Source organism: Pteropus vampyrus, unplaced genomic scaffold (genome assembly GCF_000151845.1).
Source record: "Pteropus vampyrus isolate Shadow unplaced genomic scaffold, Pvam_2.0 Scaffold53, whole genome shotgun sequence".
Taxonomy (NCBI): domain Eukaryota; kingdom Metazoa; phylum Chordata; class Mammalia; order Chiroptera; family Pteropodidae; genus Pteropus; species Pteropus vampyrus.
In genome coordinates, this window is record NW_011888834.1 from 6,165,692 (window position 1) to 6,186,905 (window position 21,214).

Here is a 21,214-nt window from a genome sequence, read left to right on the forward strand (position 1 = left end):
AAAAAAAACTTGCATACAAATGTTCATAGTGGCATTATTTATAAAAGCCAAAAGGAGAAACCACCCAAGTATCTATCAAGTGATGTATAGTTAAACAAAATGTGGTATATTCTTAAAATGGAATATTATTGAGCCATAAAAAGGAATGAAGTACAGATACATGCTACAACAAGGATGAATCTTGAAAGAAACCAGATGCAAAAGCCCACATAATATACAATTCCATTTATATGAAACGTCCTCAGTAGACAAATCCACAGACACAGAAGGTAGATTAGTGGTTGCCAGTGGGTGAGGGGAAAAGAGAATTTGGACGTATGAGTTTTTTGGGGGGATGATGAAAATGTTCTGGAATTATAGAGTGGTGACAGTTGCACAACATTGTGAATATACTGAAAGCTACTGAACTGCACACTTTAAAAGGGTTAAAATGGTGAATAATATTTATGTTATATAAATTTTATCTCAAAAATACTGCAAAAAATTATCAATTTTCTTTGGCTCTTCCCCAGAAATAAGACAATCATAGAATTTACAAACTTAAAAATATATATATATTTTCCCCTGTCTTGGCAAAAGTCAAATACTTTCACTCAGGATGAGAATTCTTCATCATTTTGAGATCAGCAATATTTATCCTAACCCTGTTAAATAAAAACTCAGGCTCATTGCAAACCTCACTTCATAAATTACTGAAGAAGTAGAGGAAATATTAGCATGCATTTGCTTAGCAAGTACATTTCTATGATTTGGGATAAACAAAATGACAAGGCACTCTATTAAAAGCCTCTTCAAACTCATAAAGAGTTTTCTCAACTTTAAAACTTTGAAAGTAATGGCAGAGCATAACGGGGATAAGAATCCACACTTCCAGCTTCTTTTCCTGCCTCCATTTCTTCAGGAAGTGAAAGCCAAGCTTGGTCATCGAGGCACTCAGAACTCTTTTGATTTTCACACTTTTGGGGACTGAAATTATTTACGGTCCCATTTGGAATACCGAGTGCCACCCACTTCCCTGTGCAGAAAGTTTCTGCTTGATCCCCAAGAAAGCTCGTTTTATTTCTATTTGTCTCCATGTCACACAGCATGATGGAGAGGAAGGGCTTAAATTAACTTTTTTAAGAAAGGCTGATAACAGTGTTAAAAAAAATCTAACAAAAAATGTCCCAGTCCCAACAAGATTGTTTGATAACCGTGACGTGTTTAAAAAAAAAAAAATTACAAGAATAGGTTTTTCAGAGTAGTTTTCTCTGGCCTTGTGTGTATGCACCTCTCCCCAATCAACCTTTTCATGGCTCTGTTCTTAAACCAGAATTTGTGGGGTCTGGTACGAAATGAATACGTGCGGCTCCTTGTTCAGGAATTATTAAGAATTTCAAAAAGGCAACAGCAAAGCCAGACACCGAGCAGCTGCACGTGCCGCCACGCCATGGTCTGGTGGAAGGAGTTTGATCAGACAGCTCCTCCTGGCTCCCGACTCCACCATCTCGTTCCTGTGATTCGAGGCGAGTCACAAACTCCCAGAAACTCACTTTCCTCACCTGAAACAGGAGGCCGATCATCCCTACCTCTCTCATCGCTGCCAGGACTATTTTTTAAAGTCGCAAACGTCAATACTATTGCTTAACGCGTTTTTAATTTCTCTGTGGGGAAGGGAGCACTGTGTGTTTCGACTGGGCATGAATGGCAGGAAAGGCATTTGGTGGATTAAATGTGGGTCCTTCAAAGATGAAAGAAGCGGGGCTGAGAGGGGCTGCTCTCCCTCACGTGCCCAACCTGACACACTTTGCCTCGCTGTGTTTTTATTAGCTTGCATCCTCAGTACATCAGTGGCAAGGGTGATGAAACCGGTGGCAGATTTAACTGCCAGGCAGCTGGGTCACTGTCCCGTGGGTCTTGTTGTCATGCTGAGATCTTAAAGTGACCACGGCTGTTTGGGTTGCTGCTTTCCAAAAGGCTCTGAGAGAGACCACTGAATAGTTAATGGGTGGAAAAGGAAAGGATGAGGCTGTTGCTTGCAGAAAGCACAGAGAAGCTGCTCTGAGAAATCCCAAGGTGGCTGCATATCAAGAACACGGTTCCTGCTGTGGGCAGCTGTGTGTGCGAAGGGCAGCCTGAGGGCTTAAAATCGAATCTCTAGCTGGCGTCGGTGCCCCTCCCTGGGGCTTTGACACTGGAAGTGGGAGCCTAAACACTATAAACTAAAGAAACCCTCAATGCTATGCAGTGCGGGTTATCATTACAGTTATCTCGTTTATTGTTAGCGACCTCAGTGAATAATGTGTTCAAAGGAAAAAAAGAAAAGGAAAGGAGTGCCGAGGAGAGAGAAAACGGGATGACTTATTTCACAGGAAAAATCAACAGGCCCCTTACCTGAAACCTTCTCATGTCCCTTGGGTTTCCTGCTGTTTTCAAACAATTCTGATTGCACTTGAGGAAAAATTTTAAAAAGAATCTGTGAAGAGAAAGCAATGTGTTACATTTTTAAGTAAACATTTTTTAAGAGAGCCTATCTCTGCGTTATATTAGATTTGATTGGAAAGTGATTGTATTTCAGGTCTGGGGAATTTCAGCCAGCCCTGCCTGGGAAGGAACACTGCTGACCCTCTGCAATTTGCAAATTTAGATGTTTTCAGTCGCAAGTTGGCTCCATCACTGTGGAGGACTGTGAAGTGGTTCACAAGCTGGGTTCTGGTTTTTACACCCGCCCCTCGAGTTGCTAGGGCTCTCTTTCCCAAAAAAAAAAAAAAAAAAAAAAAAGCCTTCAAAAGCAGCAGTGACTCCTGCCGAGCAAAAATGTCTTGCTCCAGGGTTAAAAATGGCATGACTTAGCCCAGAATCCCAGGGTTCCTCACGTATGTGGCTTTCCGCTGGCCACACACACCTTCCTGCTCACACACCTCACATGTACACCCTCACACACAAAGGGGGCCTGATATTTTCAACCGATGTATATAAAGTCAGAAAATGGCATGTTATCGTCCAAAGACAGAGTCAGTCTGTGCAGGTATATGCTGGCATTTTTACGATTAATAATCAGTGTGAATGTCCTTTCAGACCTTCTACAGATTATGCAAAAAATGTAAAGGCATAGTATAAGGGTCTGCAGTTATCATTCATAAGACAAATTTTTAAGCCACCATTCTGCTAAATAAACTATGTATGCAATTTACAAATAGGGCATCTTTAATCAGACAAGTACATCAACCAAGAAAAATGGTAGAAGTGGCCTTTTCAGCCGTTTATGTATTTAATGTTTGGAATTTTGTTTCAAAATACAATAAGTTTTTCATTTATTTTACTCTCAGAGTCCTTTTCCATAAAAAAAAAAAAAAAAAAATCCAGCTTTTGCAGTGTTAAAGTCCCAGGTGAGCTAGGCCTATTTCCCTTTCTGTTACTATGACAACGAAATTTTACCGCAGTCCCAAAGTCCCTTCAGAACTCTCACATCCATGCCTTGAATTAGAACTTTAAAGGAAAAGATATACATTTTCCCCAGGATTTACCAACAAAAATAAGTAAAAATCAGCAATGCTTCCAAAAATTCTATTTTAAAGCAGCAGTTGGTGAGATGCTCTCATCTGACCTTCTGCTTATTTTAATTTCTTTAACAATCACACAAAAGAATTAGAGAGTGCTCCAATTGATTGTATTCAACACTTAAAAAAAGAAAAAAAGAAAAAAAAAGAACCCTGATGGAAAGATAAACAGTAAATGATAAAGGAGGAGAAAAGAGGGATTACTCTAGAGCTAAAAATACTTGGCCAAGCGTTCCTGATTCCTAGCTGAGGAATACGGTGGGGTGTGAATTTAGAAATAATGGCTAAACATTTTTTCATTATTTTATAACATCTGCTTTTCACTCCTCCGTTTTAATCTTTTCTGGGGCAGGAGGTTAGGCATTGCTTTTTGGGCCACGAAGGTGTCCAGGGTCTTTATCCGAGGGACCTCCAGAATGACAAGGCAGAGAAATTGCTCCCACTGCTTTGTGCAGCGTTCAAATTCACCACCTGCCTCACTTTCTAAAGTGCAGGGAAATGTCTGCCACGTCAATCAGAGCACGTTAGAATGCAGACCTGCTTATAAGAAAAGATGGATCAGAACTCAAACATTTTATTTTTTTAAGGGGAAAATCTAACAAAAAATGTCCCAGTCCCAACAAGATTGTTTGATAACCGTGACGTGTTTAAAAAAAAAAAAATTACAAGAATAGGTTTTTCAGAGTAGTTTTCTCTGGCCTTGTGTGTATGCACCTCTCCCCAATCAACCTTTTCATGGCTCTGTTCTTAAACCAGAATTTGTGGGGTCTGGTACGAAATGAATACGTGCGGCTCCTTGTTCAGGAATTATTAAGAATTTCAAAAAGGCAACAGCAAAGCCAGACATCGAGCAGCTGCACGTGCCGCCACGCCATGGTCTGGTGGAAGGAGTTTGATCAGACAGCTCCTCCTGGCTCCCGACTCCACCATCTCGTTCCTGTGATTCGAGGCGAGTCACAAACTCCCAGAAACTCACTTTCCTCACCTGAAACAGGAGGCCGATCATCCCTACCTCTCTCATCGCTGCCAGGACTATTTTTTAAAGTCGCAAACGTCAATACTATTGCTTAACGCGTTTTTAATTTCTCTGTGGGGAAGGGAGCACTGTGTGTTTCGACTGGGCATGAATGGCAGGAAAGGCATTTGGTGGATTAAATGTGGGTCCTTCAAAGATGAAAGAAGCGGGGCTGAGAGGGGCTGCTCTCCCTCACGTGCCCAACCTGACACACTTTGCCTCGCTGTGTTTTTATTAGCTTGCATCCTCAGTACATCAGTGGCAAGGGTGATGAAACCGGTGGCAGATTTAACTGCCAGGCAGCTGGGTCACTGTCCCGTGGGTCTTGTTGTCATGCTGAGATCTTAAAGTGACCACGGCTGTTTGGGTTGCTGCTTTCCAAAAGGCTCTGAGAGAGACCACTGAATAGTTAATGGGTGGAAAAGGAAAGGATGAGGCTGTTGCTTGCAGAAAGCACAGAGAAGCTGCTCTGAGAAATCCCAAGGTGGCTGCATATCAAGAACACGGTTCCTGCTGTGGGCAGCTGTGTGTGCGAAGGGCAGCCTGAGGGCTTAAAATCGAATCTCTAGCTGGCGTCGGTGCCCCTCCCTGGGGCTTTGACACTGGAAGTGGGAGCCTAAACACTATAAACTAAAGAAACCCTCAATGCTATGCAGTGCGGGTTATCATTACAGTTATCTCGTTTATTGTTAGCGACCTCAGTGAATAATGTGTTCAAAGGAAAAAAAGAAAAGGAAAGGAGTGCCGAGGAGAGAGAAAACGGGATGACTTATTTCACAGGAAAAATCAACAGGCCCCTTACCTGAAACCTTCTCATGTCCCTTGGGTTTCCTGCTGTTTTCAAACAATTCTGATTGCACTTGAGGAAAAATTTTAAAAAGAATCTGTGAAGAGAAAGCAATGTGTTACATTTTTAAGTAAACATTTTTTAAGAGAGCCTATCTCTGCGTTATATTAGATTTGATTGGAAAGTGATTGTATTTCAGGTCTGGGGAATTTCAGCCAGCCCTGCCTGGGAAGGAACACTGCTGACCCTCTGCAATTTGCAAATTTAGATGTTTTCAGTCGCAAGTTGGCTCCATCACTGTGGAGGACTGTGAAGTGGTTCACAAGCTGGGTTCTGGTTTTTACACCCGCCCCTCGAGTTGCTAGGGCTCTCTTTCCCAAAAAAAAAAAAAAAAAAAAAAAAGCCTTCAAAAGCAGCAGTGACTCCTGCCGAGCAAAAATGTCTTGCTCCAGGGTTAAAAATGGCATGACTTAGCCCAGAATCCCAGGGTTCCTCACGTATGTGGCTTTCCGCTGGCCACACACACCTTCCTGCTCACACACCTCACATGTACACCCTCACACACAAAGGGGGCCTGATATTTTCAACCGATGTATATAAAGTCAGAAAATGGCATGTTATCGTCCAAAGACAGAGTCAGTCTGTGCAGGTATATGCTGGCATTTTTACGATTAATAATCAGTGTGAATGTCCTTTCAGACCTTCTACAGATTATGCAAAAAATGTAAAGGCATAGTATAAGGGTCTGCAGTTATCATTCATAAGACAAATTTTTAAGCCACCATTCTGCTAAATAAACTATGTATGCAATTTACAAATAGGGCATCTTTAATCAGACAAGTACATCAACCAAGAAAAATGGTAGAAGTGGCCTTTTCAGCCGTTTATGTATTTAATGTTTGGAATTTTGTTTCAAAATACAATAAGTTTTTCATTTATTTTACTCTCAGAGTCCTTTTCCTTAAAAAAAAAAAAAAAAAAAATCCAGCTTTTGCAGTGTTAAAGTCCCAGGTGAGCTAGGCCTATTTCCCTTTCTGTTACTATGACAACGAAATTTTACCGCAGTCCCAAAGTCCCTTCAGAACTCTCACATCCATGCCTTGAATTAGAACTTTAAAGGAAAAGATATACATTTTCCCCAGGATTTACCAACAAAAATAAGTAAAAATCAGCAATGCTTCCAAAAATTCTATTTTAAAGCAGCAGTTGGTGAGATGCTCTCATCTGACCTTCTGCTTATTTTAATTTCTTTAACAATCACACAAAAGAATTAGAGAGTGCTCCAATTGATTGTATTCAACACTTAAAAAAAGAAAAAAAGAAAAAAAAAGAACCCTGATGGAAAGATAAACAGTAAATGATAAAGGAGGAGAAAAGAGGGATTACTCTAGAGCTAAAAATACTTGGCCAAGCGTTCCTGATTCCTAGCTGAGGAATACGGTGGGGTGTGAATTTAGAAATAATGGCTAAACATTTTTTCATTATTTTATAACATCTGCTTTTCACTCCTCCGTTTTAATCTTTTCTGGGGCAGGAGGTTAGGCATTGCTTTTTGGGCCACGAAGGTGTCCAGGGTCTTTATCCGAGGGACCTCCAGAATGACAAGGCAGAGAAATTGCTCCCACTGCTTTGTGCAGCGTTCAAATTCACCACCTGCCTCACTTTCTAAAGTGCAGGGAAATGTCTGCCACGTCAATCAGAGCACGTTAGAATGCAGACCTGCTTATAAGAAAAGATGGATCAGAACTCAAACATTTTATTTTTTTAAGGGGAAACCTTTCGTTTATGCATTCGCAGCAGAGTCATCTACAGGCACTGACAACGCAAGGATATGCTCTCCTGTTACACTTAAAACTTGCCTTTTTCTCACTTGAGTCTCTCTCTAAACAATAGTCCCCACCCCCATCCCACATTTGTCCTCCAACACCCCCATCAGTAATTTACACACCCCCCAATAAAAAAACAAAACAAAAAACACTAAACTTAAATCAAGTGCTTTTTCTCACTAACCTCTTGATTTTTAGAAAGTTTTGCCACAACTGGGCTCCTTATGATGCATTCAGTGTGTATTATACTTCCCTTCACCTACCCCACCCTTCCTCCCAAATGTATCTGGTAAAAACATTAATGTCCACAAAGCCATTATTACACGACCGGTGTGGTAGGTGGAAAAGTGCAAAGGAGATAAATGTTTACATAAAACCACATTGATTTAGGGAAACAAGGACACTGTTGAAAGGCTTTATTCATTTTAAATTAGGACCCTTAACAGTTCTTTGGATGGAAAACACCCAATTTTGACTCATTTGCTGGCCTGGAGTCTGAGTTTGTAACCTACACAGCCCCCTGCACACTAAAAATATAACATTCTGTTCACAAAGGCGAAGAAAATGGTGGAGTAAGGATGGAGGGAGAGGGGAGAGAGAGAGAGAATTCTCTTATACTGTACTTTCAAAAGAAGACATAGCTACTTCTGAATGGCTAGCATCAGAAATTATGGCCTGGATATATTATACGGGGACCTAAAAATTAATTTAAAGAAATTCACAGGCTTACTGACATCTCCAATTTTTGGTCTTCTTTTTACTGATGTCTTCTGCCTCCCTCCCTGTACCCTTCCACCCGGCATGCTCAGGGGCTTGGTACAGAAGCCTTTACTAGCCCTACCAACCACTGACCACAGGGTAGCTTGCAGGGAACAAATCCCCTGTGTCTAGATCCCTCCGAAGCCAGAGCTGCCTGGAAAATGTCAATTCTCTCCACTCAGAAATGGGAAACCAAAATGAATTACAAGATTCAGACCAAATGTGCAGATTCTCATCAGGATGGAAGTTGTTATTTTCACTTTTTCCAGACACTGTTGACTACGTAAATATTATCGCCACTTAGCGTGGTACACTTTGCAGGGCTGCTTCTGATCTCTTTATTTAACAACTACAGGTTTATCCTTGTTTTATAGATAAAGAGGAATAGAGAGATGGGGTCAAAATGTGAACTCAAACCCTCAGACTTCAATCTGGTTCCCAGGTCAACTGAGGCAAAAGAATGTACCGAAGGGTATTCCTTCACTCCACAAATATTTATTAAATGCTGACAGTGTGCTAGTCTTGACCTGCTACCAACTAACGATGTAACCAAGTTACCTCACTTCTTTGGGCCTCGGTTTCTTCAACTGTTAAGAGACTTTAACTGAATTATGCCTAGGGTTCCTTCCAACATTAATATTCTATGATTGCAAGGAAAAATATGTAGAGTTCAGAACCCTCTAGAAATGGCTGCGTTGGGGGAAGAAAACACTGAAGACAGAAGACCATGACTTATTGAAGTCCAAGTGTGTATGGGAGTTTTCTGAGAGATTGGTCAAACCCACTGATTCTAGACTGAAAGAAAAATAAACAGGAACAGCTGATTGGTGGGAAATAGGGAATCTTGGCTGATGCTCTGGCCAGAGCCGGTAATATCATAGAAGTTGACGAGCACATTGTTGAGCAAGATGTACCTTCCCTTAGGATTCTTTCTCCTCCCAAGTCAGGAGAAAGTGGCTCAAGAGTATCATAGATCAGAGCCATCTCTGTCCCCGCTCGCCATCCTGTGTGGTCCAGCAGCTGAACGGTACGAGGGTCACAGAGGGCAGGGAAAAAAGGCTTGCCAAATGCCTACTCTGTGCCGTGCTCCCAGCTATGTGCTTGATATATAATGCTTCATTTATTTCTCACAACAAATTTATGAATGACAAATCGTCTCACAGCCAGGAAAAACAAAGGCTCCAAGATGTAAGAAATGTGCCCAAGATCATACAGCTTGTAAGTGACAGAAATGAGGGTTTAAACCTGGGTTTTTGTGGCAGCAAGCTCCATCTGGTGTTCTATGTTTCCTGCACATAGATCGTGGTGATGGTTGCCCAATTCCAAATATAATAAAACCCATTGAACTGAACACTTTGAATGGGTGAACTTTATAGTATGTAAATAATAGTTCAGTATAGCTGTTTAAAAATACTTCAGGAAACGTGTTCTGAAAAAAGCAAAACAACAACAAAACATAAAGGATTCTGGTTTCTTGGAGAGTGAGAGGACTGTAGCCACCCCCAAGAGGAAAACATTAGGTCAAAGGTAGTTGCATGGAAATAAATGCTTCCTATCGAAAATCCCTGTTGAGTTCATTTACTCACTGGATCAATTATTAAGTGTAGAGTATGTGCTGTGAAGGTTCTGGGACAATAGCAAACAAGATGGGCAAAATCCTTGCCTTCATGGAGCACACAACCAAACTATTCAAAATATGCTTCTTCAGATTCTGAGATGAGTCTGGAGACCTCTGAATATGAGTCTGATTACCTAGCACCCTAGAAATCTCTCCTTCCCAATCTCTAGAATATTGGCGCACTCAGCACTGTTCAAGAATAGAATGAAAGCTCTAGACATGTGCTGAGCCCATCCCAAATAGAAACTGAAATTCGGACTGGATGCACAAATAGGGTCCAGAGTTCAGGTCTGATGGTGAGGCAGTGGGGAGTCTCTAAATCACAGGAAGGGTAACTACTTAATATTTATGCCAGCTTCTAGGACTATAACCAATGATCTGACTAGTATAAAACCCAGCATAATATTTCTCCACGTTTGTGGAAGAAGTCATTCAATTTACTCTCAATTTGAAATCTAGTGCCTTCGAAAAAAAATACAATACAGAAAATCTTTAAGAAAGCACCATAGAAGGCAGAAAAGCTTCTTTTAACAAAAAGATTAAATGGGGATGTATAGCAAAAGAATGTGAACTTGGCCCTAGTAACTAGTACCATTATGCAGAGCCTTACTCTATGCAAAATAATATGTAAAATACCTTTGACTTTGAAACTTAGTCCCTTGAAAAAGTCTAATTCTACCTACCCTGGAAACAACTTCTGTGATGACATGGCCACATCTATATACCATGGGAATGAGAACACCCTCATATTCTCCAAGGGCCAAGAGTGGGGTTCTCTCTCTCTGCATGATGGCCACATAAGCAGGCTGGATCACTAAAGTCTGAGCCATATACAGCATCCATACAGCCTCACAAACCATGTAGATGTTTAAGGTCTATGTCCATTGATTTTTGAGGAAAACACAATTTATCCGGATTAACTGCTAAACTTCCTTTTCCAGAGTCCTATAAATTAAAATACAATTGGTTTCCACTGATTGTGAGTGCTTCTGAAAAGAAGATAACCCCTGTCCCTTAAAACGCTCTCATATCATTTCTGAGCACTGCCGAATGTAGGGATAGGCTGGATCATAAAATCATATTTGAAAAGAATGGGCAGCTGCTTCTCTTCTCTCAGGATCCTTTCAAGCTTACATCCTTTGGGGAACTAGGCAGAGTGAGGGGCTGCGCTAGATGGACACACCCAAGGGGCCATTTTCTCACTCTGAGAATGACCTACATGGCAGCTCACTCTGCTTTATGTGGTAGGAAAACCCCTGAGTGATTGGTCTCCACTTGAGACTGGTAAAAAACACAATGATAATGCTCCAGCTTTAATCTAGGTCTTAACTCTTCTATCCTCTTTGAACCTTCCAACAACAGAGAGAACACTTTTTCCTCCCCCCAAAAGCCTCTAACAGAATCTAAACCCTGGCAGTCCAAGTAAGGTAACAGGCAGTAGTGGGCCCAGCCTTGGCCTGACGATAACTTGACCTTGAGAAATCTATTGATTGCTTAGGCGTCAGTCCGGGTAAGAAAGGGGCCTGAAGCTCTGCAGGCCTTATAAAGACTTTCGCTTAAGTCTATAAAAATAAAGAGACTCTGGGGGGTCAGACTCTCCAGTTGTTCTTACTACACCCAACAAACTTGACAATGGGGCATCTGAGAATGCCTCGTACTTGAGATCAGCTTGTAAAATGGCAGCTGGCACAAAGGTCCAAGAAGATCCATGGAAAGGAGGGATGATTTAAAATGTTCACTGACTGGTTTCTTTAGGCCTCAATCAAATATTCATTTTTATAAGCTGATTTTCTTATTAATAATCCCTTTATTTATATAATCCCTTAAAAAGTAAATATAAATACATGAAATGATACATGAATAGATTCTAATCTCCACAGAAATTCCTATGGGAGGCTCATCTACCTCCTATAGGAGCTTATTCACCTAGAATATTTCAAAAAAAGGCCATTTCGGATCCAAAACTTTTAGTTTATAGATATCTTTTAAGCAATAACTTTTCTTACTTCCAAATATTCTTAGCCTCTAACTTCCCTGGGCTAAAAGGCCAATCATGATGATGATTATAAGAAGAAGAATAAATAAATAAATAGCCTGTATTCATTGACATCATATTATTTGCCATGTATGATTCCATTTAATTCACCCAATTCTGAGAATAGGAGAATTAACATCCCCATTTTACAGAGGTGATGCACAAGACTCAGAAAGGTTAGATGACTTGCCCAAGGTACAACAGCAAGCAGAACAGCTAGGAGTGGAACTCTGGTTTGTATGACTCTTGGAAAAACATCGCCCAGGCAGGAGCTGAGCTGAGCTTCTTTAGAAGGAAAGGTGGACACTTTGCTTAGCAGCTCTTTGTTTCCAGGGGCTGAGGCCACATTGATCTACCTGGGGGGGTCACGTCACATCCTTCATCTTGCTCCCCGGAAATGAGAGTGGAGTCACTCTTCATGTCACAAAACAAAACAAGCAAGCAAACAAAACTGTCTTTCGCTCCTACCAGGGTCTGCATCCTCTAGAAATTCTGTGGCTATTTTGGACTGCACAGAGGAAGGCAAGCAAGTCTACCAGATATTTGGAAAATGAGATGTCTCATGAACCCACATGGTCCAAAGAAGGCATGGGCCAAACGGCCGCAGCCCTCTGCAAAAAGAATGTAAAAATCGCTCGAGTGGGTGAGGAAGATTCAAGGCCACTTTGTCCATCAAGACGATGAAGAAAAAAATGCTAGAAGTCAGATGTATAATATAAGAAGTTGAATTAAACCTTGGAAAACATTTTTTGAGAATCAAGTCACCAAGGCTAAATTTTGAAAGCATTACCCAAGGGACGGAGGAGTCTCTTACATTGGAGTTTTTTAAATAGACCATCAAGTTAATTTCTTTGGCAGCAGAGAATCTCAATCTTATATGTGGCAGCTCATTGGAGTGTTCCTACCAAGCCATTTCCCCATGTCAAGACTTCTGCAAGTATTATTTTTTTGCTTGTTTAATATTTATTGTTAAAAATAGGGACCTTTAGTTCTTCTTTCCTCTGTAACGTGGCTTCCTTGGCCAGTACTGAGGAATAGTTAGTTATTTGTACAAAAGGTCTGGGTAAATTCCTGGTACCTAGCAAGTTTGTTTAGTCACCTTTCACCAGGCACGCTTACGCCCCCTCTCCTGCATTGCCCCTTCTCCCACACCACGTTTTCCATACAAAATTACCAGAGGGAATTACAACAAATTCAAATCTGTTCTCTCTCTGTACTCCTTATCTCTCTAGTATTAATATATATTCTACTTGAAGCCCTTCCCTTAATTTTTAAGGAGAGAGATTTTTTAAAAAAGATCACGTAATGAATCCAGTACAACAGATTGCAAGAAAAGAACAACAACAATAACAAAAAGATGGTGGGTCTAAACCCTCATCACTGTTTTCAGTAAACTATGGTCAGGCCAGATAATTCAGAGCTACACACACTCCCTCTGGCTCCTAACTGGCAACAGGCCCCATCGAATCATTTTCTATTCAGCGTTCACACCAATTACGAGCTCCGGGAAGTGGCATTTCAGTTTGGCAAAAGCGCCTTCGTTACCAAACACACAGCCTCTGGAGTAAGATCTGCTGCATTCGGTCGGGCACCAGGAGGCAGCGACTCCCCCCACTGTGTAATCTGAGTCCATGTCGATAGACTTCATTTCAAAGCCATTTCATGATTTCTTCTAGAGAGAATGTCTCCCGTAGCTCAAGCGGCGAGCAACCGACTGTAAACAGTCACTGAGGTGAAAAAACAAGGAGGCCACTTTGATTCTCCACTTATTTCTGACCAGCAACTCACTACAGTTTCTGAGGACCCAGGGTTACAGGTTGAGATTTTTTTTTTCTTCTGTATTCAGACACATCTTCACTCTCCTGAATTCCATTACTTGGCACCATGAAGCTCGCTGGGAGGAAATCTCTAAGGAGAAGTCCTTGTTTCTGCACTCCGATGAAAATCTAACACCATTAATGAAAATAATAATTGAACTCTTTGGACTTGAATTGGAATGAAACACAACACTAAGATCATGTTTGTAATTCCAACCGTCCTCATGAAATGTCTTTGGAGGGCTCTGTGCAATGTGCGGTTTCGTCTTTTTCTTTTCTTTTCTCTTCTTTTTTTTAACCGTATTCTTTTTTTGTCCTACCCCTTCCTCTTTCTTCTCATCAAGGAAAGAGAAAAAGACTGAGTGAAACTGAACATGTTACAGACTGACTTCAGGAAACATCTTTCAGTGAGACTTCGGAATTAGAATACAAATCTATTTCCCTTTCTAATGCCATGACTACTCGGGTGAAGGAGAGAAATGAAGTTATTAGCCAGCCATCAGCTTAATGGGTCCTTACTGTCCTATTTCCTGAGCGCCCCTTCTCCCCTTCTGCTGCCTTCTCCTCCCCCTCCGTCACAGGCCCTCCCCGCGAAGCTCATCTATGCTAGGCTGAGCAGTGAACACCAATTACACCAAGAGCCCTTTGCCGCTGCCTGGTCCGCTGGTTTTACTGTTTTGCCAGATGGTTGAGGCCAATGTGTAAAACTCTCTACCCTACCATTAATTCATAACTCGGTAATAACTTTCCCACGGCTCCAGGAAATTGAAATGAAGTGCAAATGTGAATATTTGGAAAGGGAATCAAGGTTGGATAACTCTTTTACACCTGCCAGAATAGATACCGGTCAGACAAAAAGGCACCTCTCTTTACACAGGCTGGAATGCTACTTTCCCCAAACTAGGCAGACCGATCCAATACGCAGTGTCAGATAAAGTGGCAAACAAAGTTCAGAGCCTGGGCTCCTCCTATCATTTCTTTTTCTCTGCAGTTTTCAGCTTTATACCTATTGCACCTATGGGTCCATTCGCTAATGACCTTGAGATTGAGCGTCTATGTAATTTTCTATTCTTCTGACAGAGTTGTAGATTAGCAGATATGAGTGCATTCTCTTGCTAAGACAGGACACCATCCAATGTTTGTTAGCATCATTAAACTAAAACTGACTTTTCACCTGCTCCCATACCATATGCAGCTGCAAATTTTTAAATTAAACTATGAAGCCATGCATAAATTTACATATATTACAGACTAGCCTCTCCATTTAACATGCAAATGTACTCCAATGTTTCAGAACACCTTCTGTCGCTAATTAATTTGCTGAATTATAATTAGACTAATCCTGCATAATTAATAAGCACAGATTTTTTTTTAATTTGTAAGCAGCTTGAGGAGATCATTCACTTCCTTCTATAAACTGCTAAGTAAGTGTTAAAAAAAATCTGGAAAGAACATGTGTGAAAAGGTATGTTTGATGTCGCATACAAACTCAAACTAGCGTGGAAGATACAGAAGTCAGTATTGATAAAGGTACATGTTTGAAGCCAACATTCAAACAATCAAAAAAATTACATTCAGAGGATGGGGACTAATTCTCCCTTTGTCTCCTTGTATATAGTGTTTTATTCTTTGCCTTCTATCCGTGGGATCTTCCAAGATCACAGAGGCGGGAGAGGATTAAAGTAACCGTATGTTGTATTAGAAGAGATAATGATATTAACACTCCACTGTATATCAAAACACTCTGTGCATGCTGGGTGCTTATAAGCCCCTTTGATGGTATTTGGAATCATTTTCATTTTGGCTGCCAGAAACACCCGAGATGCATCTAGTGGAAACAATTACGTTCCATTAGTACTGTATCCATTCCGTAATGATTACAATGAAGGGGTCCTTTTTAAAGCTGAAGAGTCGAGTCTCCAAGAAACGTATGCATCTGTGCACTTGAAAATATGAACCTATATAGTTTTACAACCACGCATGAAGCTGAGTTTTGACCCGAAAAATAAACCCGATCAGGAGAGCTCAAGGTATGGGTGGATGACTTCCTAGAAAATTTGAAGTAAGTTGAGAATTTGGAAGGCCCGATGTAAGCTTAATAGGACAGTCATGCGAATTGAGAACAAATCTAGAAAGCGAATATTGGAAATGCATGTCCTGGTAGGAGAAGTTCTGAAACCTTCAAAGAGGAGAAATGTAATTCTAGAGAAAATACAGATCTTCTCGGTCCTTCCACTCAGTAAAATCTCTAATATCAGTGGACAAAAGATTGTTAGACCAACAGGGTAGGGGCACTTGAAATGTGCCTGGCTTTCTATCACTGCAATTTGATTTTTTATATTGACTCTATAGAAACTTCTTCTGAAGAATGGGAAATGATTTTCTCATGTTCGTCACCATACCGAATACACCTTCTCACTCCTGGTCAGTCTTTATTTTTTTTTATTTTTTTTTTAACAAAGCTAAGACATAAGCTAGCTCGAGAGTTGAGAAGAAAGTTAAAAAGATTACTAGCACCTCAGAGGCCCGTGGCCGCAGTCGGGACATGCCAGGGGCCCAACTGAGGGGCAGCTTCTGATTCTGCCCTGAGATGCATTCGCCCTGGACGTCTTCTCTTCTCCTTATGTGGAAGGAGAACCCGAGACCTCTATCTCATGGGCTATTAGCAGTGACTAACCAGGATGAGAAAAATATGTTGAAAGCGCCTGGAAAAAGCCGCAACAATTTTTCTGAGCTAAGCAACGTTATTACTTGGAGAATTTGAAAATATAAGACAGTCGGACAGTTTTTCTGAGTCCAATCACAGCCTTTGATTTTAGAACCCGAAGAGATTAAGTGGTTCGGGACGATTTTTAAAAGCCTATAAGAAAGTGAGTTTTCTATGCCTTTTGTAGTTACTCAGAAGGAATATAACAACAGCTGGAATAATAATACTAATAAGAGGTGAAAATTATTTTCTTTCAAAAAATATGTGAATGGCCATGGTAATCTTTAATAATGTCTCCACTTTTCAAGAAAAATCATTCTAATGTTTTGAGCTTGTCTTTCAGACTGCATATCCCATTCTGAATGGTTATAATAGGAAACCTGGTTTCTCTATAGTCAGGGAATGTGTGCGGGTCTATTTTTCGAAAGCGAAAACGTGCTTAATGGTTAAACTCAGAGTCAAAGGGAGAGTCTCCCCCTTCCTCCCCTACAGTGTTGGGCTGAGCCCCTACACGTTATCTGGAGCAGAGTTTAGAGATGGAAAGAACCAGGTGGCCCATTCAGGTCCCACATATTGACAGGCAAGTGGTTTGGTTTGGGTTTGAGGTTTGTTTGGTTTTTGTTTTTTTGGATATTTTCTTCAGCTTTGCCCAGTCAATTTCAAACTACGCACCAGTGGGAAAGAGCAGAGAGAAAGCCATTGTGATCCCTGTGGAGCTGGCTTTTGAGAAATTCCTGACAGATTATTAGGAAGAAAGAGAAATGGTTTTGTGGCATTTAAACACTAAGGTATAAAGCAATTAATTAACAAATCCACATCTTTGGCTAAAGGGTTTTTATCCTCACATGTGCCTTCCAGGAAATTTCTCTTATTTTATTTTTTGGCAGGAAAATTTTCCTCCATGAGCATTCTAGTTTATGCTTGTGATTCATTCTCTCTCCTCCCCTCTTTCTTTCCTTTCTTCCCTCCTCCCCAGTTCCCACATTCAAGATGGTATGTTGCGCTCTTTAAGGAATTCATGAAAGTTGATGAGGGGAGAAGAGCTGGGAAGAAGGGGTGACCAAAGAAAAGAAACCAAGATGATAATTACATCAAAGCTCTATGTCATCTGAAAAGTATGACGGCTTGACTCCACTCTAGCCACGAAGACCCATACTCACAGCTAATGTAACCTTCATGCCAAAAAAGGAAAAAAGAAAGAACGTGTAACCTGACAGGTAGCAGGTGGTACATATGGAATTATCATTGGCTATTAACACCAGGTCGGGTATCATATTAGCCACTTTCAGACTGCATTTGCCAAACCCACATAAAAATTTAAAACCAGGTATTTCAATATTCTGTCGCTGCCTGAGCAAAACAGATTTTCTTGTATTACTTAATAGTAGAGTCAGCCGGCTTTCATTAGAATTTTTTTTAACATTTTACTAAACCTAGTTGATATAAAAGAAAAACTGGGACAAAAATCAGGTCAAGAATTTGAAACAAAAGGCATTCAGATAAGGCTAATAATATTCCGGTATCGTCAGCTTAGAAGACTATTATTTTAATTTAATCTCAACCCAATCCCTGTATCTACATGAGGTTCCAGGAATCAGTCATTATTTCCAATTGTTTATTTTTTTTTTTCATTCAAACTTTATTGATTCTAAAGCCTCTATTAACTCTATATAAAACACTAACTTTTTGGAGATTTCCAAATTTTATTACCAAAAACGAAACCTTCCTTTTAAATGCCATTGAAAGATTTTCATCTGGTTCACTTTCTTTCATTTTCTGCAATATCACTATGTTTTGAACTAACCTTGGCCATCTCACAGAGGTCACTGACTAGTCAGTTGTCATTTTGCTCATGAGCAGATAACCAGAATCTTTTCTTTAATTTTCCCTTTAAAAACCTGAGGCTCCAGGAAAAAAAAAAAAAAAAAAGTCTCGTGATAGAACCAGAACCCATGTGGACCTGAGCTCCCCACTAGGAACAGAAATAGTCCCCGGGCACTTCTGGGCCATCCTATATTTCTAATCTTTCTTTCCATCCCATAACCTATTGATGCTCAGGAATATGCTGGATGACTAGAACAAGGTGAGAGTAAGCCATTCATTTTTCATTAAAAAAATGAAGACTAGGCATAAAATCCTCCACCCCATTTAAGTTACTGAGATTTCTCACTCCAGGTTCAAAGAAAGGCTAAATGAGGCTGATTCATGGGATGTCCATAAGTCAGCCCCAGTTTGCTTAAAACAAGATCCCGAGTTCATTTTAAGATTTCGAAAGTTCTTGACTGAGCCTAACTGAAATCCAGTTTTCCAAATAATAACCAAATGGATGAGATTTTTTTTCCTTCCTTTTTAATCTGGTTTTATGTTACACAGTGTTTTACAAGTCCAGGCCATTTCTAATGATTAAGGTTGACTTTAGGTACTGGTTTCTGCCCTTCATTAAATGAGATATATTCTTAAAGCTTGACACAGTAGAATATGTGTCTACACAGCATGTTCACTTGAGATCATATAATTAGGATAGCTCAAATAAAGAAAACCTTTCTTGAGAAAAAGATTGTGGGAATATTTAATATCTGCAAAGATCTCAAACTTTAAAATAGCTCAACCACCCATTTCTTTTGACAGAACAGATATCATTATTGCATACACACACACACACACACACACACATACACACACACACACACAGGGTAGCACAAAAAATGTAAGTTGCGTCCAGTCCCCAAAACTCAGTGCTGTTGGCTATCTTATCCACCAAAATGCCTTTGAAAGAAGAACTGGTAAGCCAAATGAACCATCGCAAGTTCTTCTTGGAATGTGGTAGAGAATTAAATAAATGACTAAAACTTTAACATCGTGAGGGAAAATAAAGGCCTGGATAGGCAACACACTCTATGTCAAATAATTTGAAAAAACTAGAGACTTTTTTTTTTTTACCCAAACTCCATAGCCTTCCCTGCCATGGAGTCTAAAGTTGTGTCCATGGTTTCTCCTCATGCAGTGGGTAATGGAACATAGCCATTAAAGAAAAAAATACTTCCCAGGGGAAGCCAGCAGCTGACCTGGAAGTAAAACATCTCCGCCCTTCACTCTGAGGCCATAGAGCCTGTTCTGCTTTCTCAGGGAGCTGCCAGGACTCAAATGAGCAGCAGGACTGGGTCCAGGAGCATGGGAAAGCGATGGCCACAGCTCCCTGGGGAAGACGCACAGAAGGTCGCGCGGCCGCGCTGAAAGAAAAGCAGCTCTGTCCAGCCCGGCATTCTCTGCCGACTCGGACACCAGGGATCCGATGTCGGCCTCTCCCTGTCAAAGCCATGGGCAGGACAGCCACCCACAGAAGTAGCCCACAAATGCCTCTGGCAACACCATTACAAAGAAGTCACCTTGTCTCAGGCATGACTCAGAATCTGTTGGCTGCTCATTCATCTAAATTGAAGTTATAAGCCCGCCACTCATCTTAGTAGAATCCAGCCTTGAAACACGACAGAACCTGAAAAGTCAGGCCCATTTTTTTTTACCATCCCTCAGGTTGCCAAGGTGATTCCAACAAAACTATGCTGAATAAACAGCTGGGCAACCATTCCATGTCTAGAGTACTTTATGTAGTGAGAGAAAGAAAGAGAGAGAGAGAGATTTCACCAGTCCCAGTAACTTGACTGCTTTAGGGTTTTTTATTTTTATAATACAAGTACTGAGCTGACCAAATCATATTCCCACCTCCCTGCTCTGTTATCCACGGTCTTGAGTTGGGGATGATGGGTGCATTTTTAGCTCAAATTTGATATAAGTCAACCGAAAGGCCCAGTGACGTTTAGCTCTTGATCTTTCACAGTTTGTCCTAATCCTTATTATTTTATTAGAAATATGTTGTATCTTGAGACTAGCCAGGATTATAATAACCACATCTTTGTGTGTGTGTGAACAACGCTAAGCAAATTGACTTTTATATTACAATTTAAAAAACAAGTGATGAAGCAGTTCAGTAGACTGGTTTTGTTCTTAACTATTTTAACATGGGCTAAGTGTTTACCCTTCTTCTAATGAGATGATTCATTGAAAAGTGAAGATAAATGTCATCTACTTTTCACATGATCTCTAAAATTAATCTCCCATGCTTATGTTAATACTGATGATATAATGTAGGAGGCAGTGTGACCCAGAGGATGAAACTTAAGAGTAAGGAGATCCTGTCAATTACTGTCTATATTACTGACAATATTTTCACCTCTCTGTGTTTCATTTGCCTACTGTCGCCCCTCAGACGTGTTCCCTCACATATCTTCCCTGTAAAATTGGGTAATACCTCTGAGAGATGCCGGGAGAATTACTTAGGTGCTTTGGGAAACAACTTAAAACACCTCTTAGAACTTTCCTGTGAAAGAACAGATTTTGTTAATATCCCAACCCCAGCATCAGCCTTCTGGTAAATAACCATGACACATTTAGCAAATTGTCTTCCTACTCAGTTAGAAACAATCTCACGCAGGTGATCTTCTACCCAAAGGGTTCCGCTTATTTCCAGAGCATAAATTACACAGAAGGAGGGCGCGACAGAGAGTAATTAAGTCGCCAAGTTAAGACGGGATCAATGCTTACACTTTAGGGGTTAAACCAAGAGCTGATTACATCAACAAGGAATTCATGTCCTGTATTCAGCTGTAAAATAAAGTGGGAGTTCTGTGTTTGGTGTCTGAGACGTCTCTCAAAACACTAAATCAATTTAATATCAATAATTGCCAGATATATGCTAGATTAAATGAACCAACACAGATAGCTTTGTTCACAGAGAAAACAGGGCCAAATGGCTTTCATGAGCATGACTAATCCCAAAGTTCTGTGGTTCGGTAATCAGATGTCTAAGCCTGAATTTTGACTCTGGCAGTCTATAGTTTTGGCACAAGACAGTATAGATCCAGCTACCCTATGTCTTTAACATACAGGCGAAATTTCAGAACAGCAAGGTGACATTTAAGCGCTCGTATTATTTACAACTGTGCCCATTGGTGCTCGGAGACGCACCAGACACAGAGAAAATAAGGAACTTGCTCTCCAGTGGAGGGCCGAGGCTTTTTCCAGACCTGTTTCTGGGGTGCTCTGGAAACACCTGC

General features: G+C 40.6%; 1 protein-coding gene across 3 annotated transcripts in view; it reads right to left on the reverse strand.

Annotated features, from left to right (window-relative positions):
* Positions 1–21,214, reverse strand: part of EBF2 (early B cell factor 2) — a 186,802-nt gene that overhangs the window by 55,172 nt on the left and 110,416 nt on the right. For all 3 annotated transcript variants that reach the window (XM_011360293.1, XM_011360294.1, XM_011360295.1), the window contains one exon: positions 5,357–5,438. In XM_011360293.1, the coding sequence (XP_011358595.1) occupies positions 5,357–5,438 (82 nt within the window). The remainder of the gene's footprint in view (positions 1–5,356; positions 5,439–21,214) is intronic.